The sequence below is a fragment of the Anomaloglossus baeobatrachus genome, chromosome 7 (genome assembly GCF_048569485.1).
Source record: "Anomaloglossus baeobatrachus isolate aAnoBae1 chromosome 7, aAnoBae1.hap1, whole genome shotgun sequence".
NCBI lineage: Eukaryota > Metazoa > Chordata > Amphibia > Anura > Aromobatidae > Anomaloglossus > Anomaloglossus baeobatrachus.
The window spans coordinates 68,350,318-68,362,448 of record NC_134359.1 but is presented as its reverse complement, the minus strand read 5'-3'; the positions used below and the strand labels follow the sequence as shown (position 1 = coordinate 68,362,448).

The 12,131-nt window shown below is 49.8% G+C and overlaps 1 protein-coding gene across 1 annotated transcript in view; it reads left to right on the top strand.

The window, feature by feature from the left end:
• The window catches only part of PRKRA (protein activator of interferon induced protein kinase EIF2AK2), a 38,501-nt gene extending 27,070 nt beyond the window's left edge, over positions 1-11,431 (top strand). Inside the window, exons 4-7 of the mRNA XM_075319692.1 lie at positions 8-18; positions 473-570; positions 9,775-9,949; positions 11,073-11,431. Of these exons, the coding sequence (XP_075175807.1) occupies positions 8-18; positions 473-570; positions 9,775-9,949; positions 11,073-11,230 (442 nt within the window). The 3' untranslated portion in view covers positions 11,231-11,431. The remainder of the gene's footprint in view (positions 1-7; positions 19-472; positions 571-9,774; positions 9,950-11,072) is intronic.
• Positions 11,432-12,131: the final 700 nt, after the last annotated feature.

Here is a 12,131-nt window from a genome sequence, read left to right as displayed (position 1 = left end):
AAACTTTTGTAGAAACCGGTAATATTGTGTTGCAGCTTTGTAATAATTTGATGTGATAGAATGATGCTTTGCATTGTAGGTTAATAAAGGGAATCTGTCACCAGCTTTTTTGCTACCTCCGCACAGACCCTGATTCCAGCGATGTGTCGGGGTGTAGCAATTGTTATACAATCAGAGTTTTTAGAAAGCTAATGAGTAGCAGCTTTCTGTGTACATTGTATATTGTATATTGACAGTAAGCTGCTAATCAGTGGTGTAGGCAGGGCTGGACCAGAAGGCACTTGGGAAACTAGTCTGGTAGTATTAATCTTCTGCTGATAAAACACTGCTTGTATTGAAACAACAGCACACAACCTAGTAAGTGATACAATGCTGAAATCTGGGTCTTTGTCTTTACATCTTGCTGCTGACAGTTTCCCTTTTAAGGTGCAGTCTGGTAAGACGTTAGTTTTCTCTTCTCCACTTTCTCCAGGTTTCAGCACATCGAAAAAGACGGCGAAGAAAATGGCAGCGGAAAAGTTGTATGCCAAACTGAAAAGCATTCCAGCTGATAAGATCAATCTCTCTGTAGTGAGTATATAGAGGGGATTATATAGAGGGGACAAGTACTTATGTAACATGAAACCATTGACAACAAGACATTTCTGACTACAATTCCAGCAATTGGCTTCATCTGCTTTTTATTACGGTTTGATTGGTTACATTCTGATATCTACTGGCACACGTATGCAAAAAGGGTCACAGGTCTGATCCTCGGCCATGTCAGTAGTGCACGGTCACCGGCCCGAAGCCCTGCGAATCTCCTATCTGCCGGCATCCCTGATGCCTCTTCTGAGTAGTCTTCCCAGTGCGACGTCATCATTGCAGCATTATATATAGAAGATGTGTGTGTCCACCCCCCCCCCCCCCCCCCCCCGACTACTTATCAGAAGAGGCACTAGGAACATCATCAGGTAGGAGGAGGATTGCAGGGCTCTGGTCCAACGGCCAAAGACTGTGAATATATTTGCTTAACTTAAAAGCAGCATGTCACCTACTCACCTGCGGGTGATCCGATACAGTTTGGTCCAATGGACATCGCTGCTCTCGGGTCCGGCGCCTCCTCTATTTTTGCGATTGCCGTCCTCCTTGCTTTGTGTGGATGACGCTTCCTATGTCATCCACACATTGTGCTCCTGCGCACGTGCACTTTGCTCTGCCCCACTGAGAGCAGAGCAAAGTACTCTAAGGCTACATGCGCACACTGCTTTTTTTGCTGCGTTTTTGGTGCGTTTTTGGCTGCAGTTTATTTCAGAACTTTCTGACATCTGACTTCCCAGCAAAGTCTATGAGAAGTCAGATTTGTCATGCGCACATTGCAGTTTATTTGTCAGCGTTTTATTTGTCAAACGTTTGTGACAAAAAAAATGCACCATGTTCATTCTTCCTGCGTTTTTGTCAACATTTATCACAAAAACGCAGCAAAAACGCAGGTTGTGAAAAACGCACCAAAAACGCACCGAAAAAGCAGCAAAAACGCACCTATAATTACAAGCATTTTTTCTGACGTTTCCAGGCTCTCTGACAAGGTGCAGTTTTGGCTGCAGTTTGTGAACACAAAAAGATGCAGCGTGCGCATGTAGCCTAATGCGTACGTGCGGGTGGTCTTTGACCTTTCCCAGCATCCGCGCATTACAGTACTTTGCTCTGCCATCAGCAGGGCAGAGCAAAGTGCACTTGCGTAGGAACGCAACGGAGGGCACTGTGTGGATGACGTAGGATGCTTAATCCACATGAAGCAAGAAGGACAGTGATCAGAGGTTGACATAGGTGACAGGTTCCCTTTAATAGGCTTCCTTGCACCCAGCATTTTCCTATGAGTTTATTTGAAGCCTTTATCCTACAACAGCACATATGCAAAACTAAGTGTGACTGAGCTCCAGGCATTGTCCAGTATTGTTTCATGCTTGGAGCTGTTAAATTAGGACTGGATGCTGGAGCGAACATTTGCCAGCCAAAATAAAGTGGCAGCGGCACAGGGCACCACTTCCTATTTATACCCCACCAGTCTCTTTCAGACTCTCCCCTGTAAAGCTTATGATGTGTGCATAATGTGGACAAACACTAAATGAATTCTCTGTCCCCTTTGCTGCCCCAATATTAAAATCAACAAAGAATAATATGAAATGGACCCCTGGCATGCAACTATTTTTATATATATATATATATATATATATATATATATATATATATATATATATATATATATATATAATTATTATATTTCTCACCTTGCCATCTTTTTATTAGTGGTGGCCACAATAAAACTTAGGCCGGGGCCACACTGGGGACTTGTGTGATCCTCGCATGACACTCTGCTCTTACTGGCAGCACAGCGGGAGCAAAGTGTCATGCGAGTGTCCCTGCGACTGAGGTACAATCATGCGATTGGACCTCAGCTGCGGCGGATGGGCCGGCGCTGCGGAGGGGAGGGAGGGATTTATCTTCCTCTCTCCTCCGTAGCCGGCTATTGCCATTCTCGCTCTGCATGCATGGTACACTGGTGTACTGCGAGTGCAGTGCGATTTTTCTCTCGCCCCATAGACTTAAATCTGTGCGAGAGAAACCAGGATCGCATTACACTTGCAGCATGATGCAATTGTGTTCTCGGTCCGATTAGGGCTGAGAAAATAATCGCTCATGGGTGCTGGCACATAAGCTAATATTGGTCCGAGTGGAATGCGATGTTTTATCGCATTCCACTCGCTCCGATTTTCATGCCGTGTGTCCTAGGCCTAAATCATGGCCACCTGCCTTATATGTTGGACACTTTTTTGGGCGGTGGAATATATGACACTGTAGGCTATGGACTTGTCTGAGTTAGGCTGCTTTCACACTACGTCTTTTTAACATGCGTCCTGAACGTTTTTTTGCTGCAAAAGCGGATCCTGCTTTTACAGCAAAAAATGCATGCAAACGCATGTGTTATTTTGCAGGATCCTGTCACTGGATGTTTAGGGGCGGGCATTGGAGTCATGTGATGGGGAGTGAGGGGAACTAAACGTGCCAGACTGGGAGCCAGCTTCTGACAGCTGCGAGGCTCGTAACCAAGGTAAGCATCGGGTATACTTGCTTGGATACCAGATATTTACTTTGGTTACAAGCGTCTGCAGCTGCTAGGAGCCGGGTTCCCTGCACACGTAACCAACGTAAACATCGGGTAACTAAGATAAGTGGTTACCCGATATTTCTTTTTCGCTCCTAATTGGGAGACCCAGACAAGTGGGTGTATAGCTACTGCCTCCGGAGGCCGCACAAAGTACTACACTTAAAAGTGTAAGGCCCCTCCCCTTCTGGCTATACACCAGCACGGGTCCCTCAGTTTTTGCTTTGTGCGAAGGAGGTCAGACACGCACGCATAGCTCCACTGTTTAGTCAGCAGCAGCTGCTGACTATGTCGGATGGAAGAAAAGAGGGCCCATACAGGGCCCCCAGCATGCTCCCTTCTCACCCCACTTTCTGTCGGTGGTGCTTGTTAAGGTTGAGGTACCCATTGCGGGTACGGAGGCTGGAGCCCACATGCTGATTCCTTCCCCATCCCCATTAGGGCTCTGGGCGAAGTGGGATTTTACCGGTCTCCAGGCACTGAGACCGTGCTCCATCCGCAGCCCCTGGAGAAGCCGCTGGATATGGAGCTGAGTATCGTCAGGGACATGGCCCTGCTCCGTCAAGGTACTCTGTGTCCCCGTGCATACGCGCGCACACCACAGCATTGCTGGGTGTGTTAGTGCGCCGGGGACAACAGCGCTGCTGCGCTTGTGCCATTTCCTCACTTCAGCTTAGCTGAGTGGGTAGACTCAGGGAGAACGGTCGCGCCGGCCGCTGGGACTGCGACGCGGCTGGGACTTGTGGTGCGCCGGGGACTTCCGCGCTGACCGTGCATACATCACGGCCGCGCTTATTACTACAGTCCCCGGCTTTTGCGGCCTAGTTCTTCGTTCCCGCCTCCGCACCTGCCAGTCAGGAGGAGGGCGGGACGCTGTACAGAGCATCAGCGCTGAGGGCTGGAGTCCTTTTTACATACTCCAGCCCTCACACCAGGCACAGTAGGACGCAGTTTCCCGCACTTTGTTTGTGGCACGCCCACGGTCCGCCCCTCTTCACAGAACGCCGGCAGCCATTCCTGCCTGCACGCTGAGCTGCAGAGGGGAGACGGGGAGACCCAGACACGGGATTCTACGGCCTCATACCCGCTGTTCAGCGGGCGGTAAGCAGCCCTCAAGGGCTCACCCCCACTTGTGCCGTTTGTATACTGAGTATTTTGTGTTTGCAAATACTTTGTACTGTACGGTCGCTGGTGATTCTCGGCTATATACCCTCCTAGATTACAAGGAGGCAACAGCATGTCGTCCGCAAAACGCAAGGGTGCCAAAGCACAGACATTATATGCTGCCTGTACCGCATGTGGGGCTGCTCTACCGGCAGGTTCCACTGACCCCCATTGTGTGCAGTGCTCGGCCCCTGTGCAACTTGCACAGCCGGGGCCTCTGCTGGACGTGACCCAGGGTGTACCACCTGTGAATGCTGTCCAGGTGACAGGAACGGAGTTTGCAGCTTTTGCTGACAGATTGTCTATGACCATGTCAAAGATTCTTGAAACATTGCAGTCTAGACCAGTAACTCAGACCATGGACACTGTGGCATCATTGCTCCCTGGTCCCCCTCAGCTGCAACACTTCCAAGCTCCGGGGGTGTCACATGCACCCCAGGGTGACGATTCTGACTCGGACGACAGTCCCAGACAACCTAAGCGGGCTCGTTATGAGGGGCCCTCAACTTCGTCTCACTGGTCAGGATCCCAGCGGGACGAATCTATGGATGATGAGGCGGATGTAACTGATCAGGATTCTGATCCTGAGACCGCTCTCAATCTGGATACACCGGATGGTGACGCCATAGTGAATGATCTTATAGCGGCCATCAATAGGATGTTAGATATTTCTCCGCCAGCTCCTCCTGCGGAGGAGGCAGCTTCACAGCAGGAGAAATTCCATTTCAGATATCCCAAACGTAAATTAAGCACTTTTCTGGACCACTCTGACTTTAGAGATGCAATCCAGAAACACCACGCTTATCCTGAGAAGCGGTTTTCTAAACGGCTTAAAGATACACGCTATCCTTTTCCCCCTGACGTGGTCAAGGGTTGGACCCAGTGTCCCAAGGTGGACCCTCCAATCTCCAGGCTTGCAGCTAGATCTTTAGTTGCAGTAGAAGATGGAGCGGCACTTAAAGATGCCACTGACAGGCAGATGGAGCTCTGGCTGAAGTCCATCTATGAAGCTATTGGAGCGTCGTTGGCGCCAGCATTCGCAGCCGTATGGGCACTCCAAGCTATTTCAGCTGGTCTTACACAGATTGACACGGTCACACGTACATCTGCCCCGCAGGTGGCACCATTGACCTCTCAAATGTCTGCATTCGCGTCTTACGCAATTAATGCTATCCTGGACTCTACGAGCCGTACGGCGGTGGCGTCAGCCAACTCCGTGGTTTTGCGCAGAGCCCTGTGGTTGAGAGAATGGAAGGCAGATTCTGCTTCCAAGAAGTGCTTAACCAGTTTGCCTTTTTCTCGTGACCGATTGTTTGGGGAGCGTTTGGATGAAATCATTAAACACTCCAAGGGTAAGGACTCATCCTTACCTCAACACAGACAAAACAAGCCCCAACAAAGGAGGGGTCAGTCGGGTTTTCGGTCCTTTCGAGGCTCAGGCAGGTCCCAATTCTCCTCGTCCAAAAGGAATCAAAAGGATCAGAGACGCTCAGATTCTTGGCGGACTCAGTCACGCCCAAAAAACACAGCAGGAAGAACCGTTACCAAGACGGCTTCCTCATGACTTTCAGCCTCCTCTCTCCGCATCCTCGGTCGGTGGCAGGCTCTCCCGCTTTGGCGACATTTGGCTGTCACAGGTCAAAGACCGTTGGGTGAGGGACATTCTGTCTCACGGGTACAGGATAGAGTTCAGCTCTCGTCCTCCAACTCGTTTCTTCAGAACTTCCCCACCGCCCGACCGAGCCGATGCTCTGCTGCAGGCGGTGGCCGCTCTAAAGGCGGAAGGAGTGGTGACTTCCGTTCCTCTTCAGGAACAAGGTCACGGTTTTTACTCCAATCTGTTTGTGGTGCCAAAGAAGGACGGGTCCTTTCGGCCCGTCCTGGATCTAAAGTTGCTCAACAAACACGTAAAAACCAGGAGGTTCCGGATGGAATCTCTACGCTCCGTCATAGCCTCAATGTCTCAAGGAGATTTCCTAGCATCAATAGACATCAAAGATGCTTATCTCCACGTGCCGATTGCGCCAGAGCATCAGCGTTTTCTATGCTTCGTTATAGAAAGCGAACACCTGCAGTTCGTAGCGTTGCCTTTCGGACTGGCAACAGCCCCTCGGGTCTTCACCAAGGTCATGGCAGCAGTAGTAGCTGTCCTGCACTCGCAGGGTCACTCCGTGATCCCGTATTTGGACGATCTACTTATAAAGGCACCCTCTCAAGAGGCATGCCAACACAGTCTGAACGTGGCACTGGAGACTCTCCAGAGTTTCGGGTGGATTATCAACTTTTCAAAGTCAAATCTAACCCCGACCCAATCACTAACATATCTTGGCATGGAGTTTCATACTCTCTCAGCGATAGTGAAGCTTCCACTGGACAAGCAGTGCTCTCTGCAGACAGGGGTGCAATCTCTCCTGCAGAACCAGTCCCACTCCTTGAGGCGCCTCATGCATTTCCTAGGGAAGATGGTGGCAGCAATGGAAGCAGTCCCTTTCGCGCAGTTTCATCTGCGCCCTCTCCAATGGGACATTCTCCGCCAATGGGACGGGAAGTCGACGTCCCTCTGCAGGGAGGTCTCCCTCTCTCAGGCAGCCAAGGACTCTCTCCGATGGTGGCTTCTTCCCACCTCATTGTCAAAAGGAAGGTCGTTCCTGCCCCCATCCTGGGCGGTGGTCACGACAGATGCGAGCCTATCAGGGTGGGGAGCAGTGTTTCTTCACCACAGGGCTCAGGGTACGTGGACTCAGAGAGAATCCACCCTTCAGATCAATGTTCTGGAAATCAGAGCAGTCTATCTTGCTCTGCGAGCCTTCCAACAGTGGCTGGAAGGCAAGCAGATCCGGATTCAGTCGGACAATTCCACAGCGGTGGCGTACATCAACCACCAAGGGGGAACACGCAGTCGGCAAGCCTTTCAAGAAGTCCAGCGGATCCTGACGTGGGTGGAAAACACAGCATCCACCATATCCGCAGTTCACATCCCAGGCGTGGAAAACTGGGAAGCAGACTTTCTCAGTCGCCAGGGCATGGACGCAGGGGAATGGTCCCTTCACCCGGACGTGTTTCAAGAGATCTGTCGCCGCTGGGGGATGCCGGACGTCGACCTGATGGCGTCACGGCACAACAACAAGGTTCCGGTTTTCATGGCACGGTCTCACGATCACCGAGCTCTGGCGGCAGACGCCTTAGTTCAGGATTGGTCGCAGTTCCGACTACCTTATGTGTTCCCACCTCTGGCATTGTTGCCCAGAGTGCTCCGCAAAATCAGGTCCGACTGCCGTTGCGCCATTCTCGTCGCTCCAGACTGGCCAAGGAGGTCGTGGTACCCGGATCTGTGGCATCTCACGGTAGGACAACCGTGGGCGCTACCAGGCCGTCCAGACTTGCTGTCTCAAGGGCCGTTTTTCCATCTGAATTCTGCGGCCCTGAACCTGACTGTGTGGCCATTGAGTCCTGGATCCTAGGGACCTCAGGTTTATCTCATGAGGTTGTTGCCACCATGAGACAGCCTAGGAAACCATCTTCCGCCAAGATCTACCACAGAACGTGGAAGATATTCTTATCTTGGTGTTCTGCTCAGGGAGTTTCTCCCTGGCCATTTGCATTGCCTATTTTTCTTTCCTTCCTGCAGTCTGGGTTGGAAAAAGGTTTGTCGCTTAGCTCCCTTAAAGGACAAGTCTCTGCGCTATCCGTATTCTTTCAGAAGCGCCTGGCGCGACTTCCTAAGGTACGCACGTTTCTGCAAGGGGTTTGTCATATCGTTCCCCCTTACAAGCGGCCATTGGAACCCTGGGATCTGAACAAGGTTCTAATTGCTCTCCAGAAGCCACCTTTCGAGCCTATGAAGGAGATTTCCTTTTCTCGGCTTTCACAGAAAGTGGCTTTTCTGGTGGCGGTCACGTCTCTTCGGAGAGTGTCAGAGCTGGCGGCGTTATCTTGCAAATCTCCCTTCCTGGTGTTTCACCAAGACAAGGTAGTACTGCGTCCAATTCCAGAGTTTCTTCCCAAGGTGGTATCTTCCTTTCATCTCAATCAGGATATCACTTTACCATCTTTGTGTCCGCATCCAGTTCACCAATTTGAAAAGGGTTTGCATCTGTTGGACCTGGTGAGAGCACTCAGGATCTACATTTCCCGCACGGCGCCTCTGCGCCGTTCGGATGCACTCTTTATCCTGGTCGCTGGTCAGCATAAAGGGTCGCAAGCTTCCAAATCCACCCTTGCGCGGTGGATCAAGGAACCAATTCTTCACGCCTACCGTTCTGCTGGGCTTCCGACTCCTCCTGGACTGAAGGCCCATTCCACCAGAGCCGTGGGTGCGTCCTGGGCATTACGGCATCAGGCTACGGCTCAGCAGGTGTGCCAGGCGGCTACCTGGTCGAGTCTGCACACTTTTACCAAGCATTATCAGGTGCATACCTACGCTTCGGCGGATGCCAGCCTAGGTAGACAAGTCCTGCAGGCGGCGGTGGCCCACCTGTAAGAAAGGGCTGCCTGACAGCCCGATCACGAGGTATTCTTTTACCCACCCAGGGACTGCTTTTGGACGTCCCACTTGTCTGGGTCTCCCAATTAGGAGCGAAAAAGAAGAAGGGAATTTTGTTTACTTACCGTAAATTCCTTTTCTTCTAGCTCCAATTGGGAGACCCAGCACCCGCCCTGTTTTTTCTTAGGGTATTTGTTTTTCGGGTGCACATGTTGTTCATGTTGATAAGTTACGTTCTCCGATATTGTTTATCGGATTGAATTTGTTTTTGAAACAGTTATTGGCTTTCCTCCTTCTTGCTTTTGCACTAAAACTGAGGGACCCGTGCTCCCACGGGGGGGTGTATAGCCAGAAGGGGAGGGGCCTTACACTTTTAAGTGTAGTACTTTGTGCGGCCTCCGGAGGCAGTAGCTATACACCCACTTGTCTGGGTCTCCCAATTGGAGCTAGAAGAAAAGGAATTTACGGTAAGTAAACAAAATTCCCTTCTTACCTTGGTTACGAGTGTCCGCAGCTCTCAGGTGGGGGAGAGGGAGGGGGAGAGACAGAGAGAGAGAGAGGGAGGAGAGAGAGGGGGAGAGAGAGACAGATCACGGAGGCTGGTTTCTGGGCATGCTCAGTAGAGCAAGCAGGATCCTGTCTATCAGCATGCCAGCGTTCACATGCGTTTGCGTGCTGTTTAGTCAGGATCCAGCAATTTGCAGAAGTTGGACGCAGCTCAAAAACGCTACAAGTAGCGTTTTTGAAAGATGTTAAAAAACTGCAAGTCGCTGGATCCTCACTATAACGCACGCAAACGCAGGTGAACGCATGTTAATGCGAGTCCATTGCAAATGCATTGAAATGAAAACGCATTTACACTGGATCCGTTTCTGCGTTAAAAAAACGTTCAGGACGCATGTTAAAAAGACGTAGTGTGAAAGCAGCCTTATAAGGAAACTTATTTCGGTTATAGTGATGATCGTATTCTTGATGGTTTTAGAAAAAGCCTGTTGGCAATAATTCTGGATGTACCTGGGATTCCCTGAAAAATTCATCTGGTGAGAAAATAAACCTGCTGAAGAAAAGTGCACTGAGTGTTCCCAACACAGACTATGTGAAAATGCTGACAGAGGTGGCCGAAGAGCAAGATTTCCGAGTGTCCTACATGGATATAGGTGAGGCTGTACCCCATTGTGTGTGTGAGATGAAACCAGGGGCTACCCATGTGTTGGTAACCATCAATCAAAGCATTGATGTTTTTATTCATTTCTCACTTTCAAAGTTGGTTGTTATTTCCATTGGGATTAGCAGTTAACCCTTTTATTGTTCCAAGTTTAAAGTGGTTACCCACTACTTTTAGGCTGGACCCACACATCTGTGTTTCACTGTCCAAGTATGGACCACAATGCGTAGACCGGCCGCGGGTCTCCTGACTCGAGCTCAGAAGCCTATGAGGCTGGCGATTGCGTCAGATGACCCTTCGACATCAGGCCGCGAAACACGGATGTGTGAATCCGTCCTTTACACCCTAACACATCCTCAATGGACCAAAGGTGGTGGGGAAAACTGTAAAAAATACTTGCCTGTCTGATTAGCGCTGCTCCTCTGACCTCCACACTGTGTCCCCCACCAGTCTTCTGACTTTTTCCAGCTAAGGGTATGTCCGCACGCTGATGTATTGGTGCAGAAATTTTCTACACCAAAAACTGTACCTTGTGGCAGAAAAATGTATGCTGTTTTTGCTGCATTTGTGTCTTCGAATTCCCCCCCCCCCCCCCGCCCGAAAGTGAAATCAATGGTTGGAAGGGCTAAAAATGCACTAACAATTGACATGCTACTTCTTCTTTTTTTCTGCATCCAAAACTGCAAGGAAAAAGGAAGCAACGTGTGCACAGCATCTCAGAATTCTCATTGACTTTGCTAGTATAAGGATAGACATGCAGATCTGGGCAACAAACTGCACGAGAAAACGCAGTGTGCACACAAGGTCTAAGGGTGTCACGTGACCGCTGCAGCTAGTCATCAGCCTTGATCGGCCACAGTTTTCATTTCATCTGAATCAAAGAACAACCCGTATTCTTGCTGGAATGGAAATTGTAGGCTGCAGCCGATCACACATGGTGCCACTCCTCGGAAACAATACAGAGTACGGAGGGCCAGTGCCGGTCTGATAGATGAGTTTATTGATGTTATTTATGCACGTTGCTCTTGATCTCCATAGATTTCACATATTCTAGTTTTACTTGTTGACTGCCATGGACATACATGGTGACTTTTATCTTTTTGGTTTTGTTGCAGAGGAGCTGAGTGTGAATGGTCAGTACCAGTGTCTGGCCGAACTGTCCTCCAACCCGGTCACCGTTTGTCACGGCACTGGGCTTTCATGCGGCAATGCTCACAACGACGCCGCCCACAACGCACTACAGTACTTAAAAATCATGGCGGGAAAAAAATGAAGACCGAAATGATGTTTGCTTCCTACCTCTTATCACCTGTCCATTTACAATGAAATGGTCATGCTACTTATGAATTGTCACCATTCTGGATCTCTCCATCCCAAGTATTAAATGTCCTCATCTTCATCTTTTAGTTTGAAACCCAAAATTGTGGTATGAATTTTGGATTTGTTTTAATGTAATTAAATTGGAGAAACCAGTGTTTTGTGTTTTTGTTTTGATTTCAACAGGTTGGGGTGCGACTGCTTTTGAGATTGAAGGGTCTCTAGTGCTAGTTTAGTGTTACTGCCCCTTTTGAAGGGAACCTGTCAGGTCCAATATGCACCCAGAACTATGAGCAGTTCTGGGTGTATATTGCTAATCCCTGCCTAACCGTCCCTGTATCTAGTAGCATAGATAGAGATGTTTAGAAAAAGCATTTCTAAAGATCCTTTATGATATGCTAATAAGCACAGCGACTAGTCGCAAGGGCGTTATATCCCCCGACTAGTCCGTCCTCTTATAGTACGCCCACATGGGTGTGCTAACATGCTATTCATTGCCAGCGTCATCAGTGGTGACGCACATACCTGTGTCCGTTGTCACCTCTTCAGATACAGGGTTTAGGGTCAGTGTACATGATCAGAAGTCCCGACACTTCCGGTCATGCGCACTAGACTGCTCTGAAGCCGGGATGCGTACAACCGCCTTCACAGTGCGCATGACCGGAGGTTCAGGACTTCTGATCATGCGCACGGAGCCTAAACCCAGCATCTGAAGCGGTGACAACAGACACAGGTACGCGTCACTGCTGATGACGACGCTGGGCAATAGGCATTGAATAGCATGTTAGCACGCGCCTGTGTGCATGCTAAGAGGTCGGACTAGTCACGGGGAAATAACGCCCTTGCGACTAGTCCCT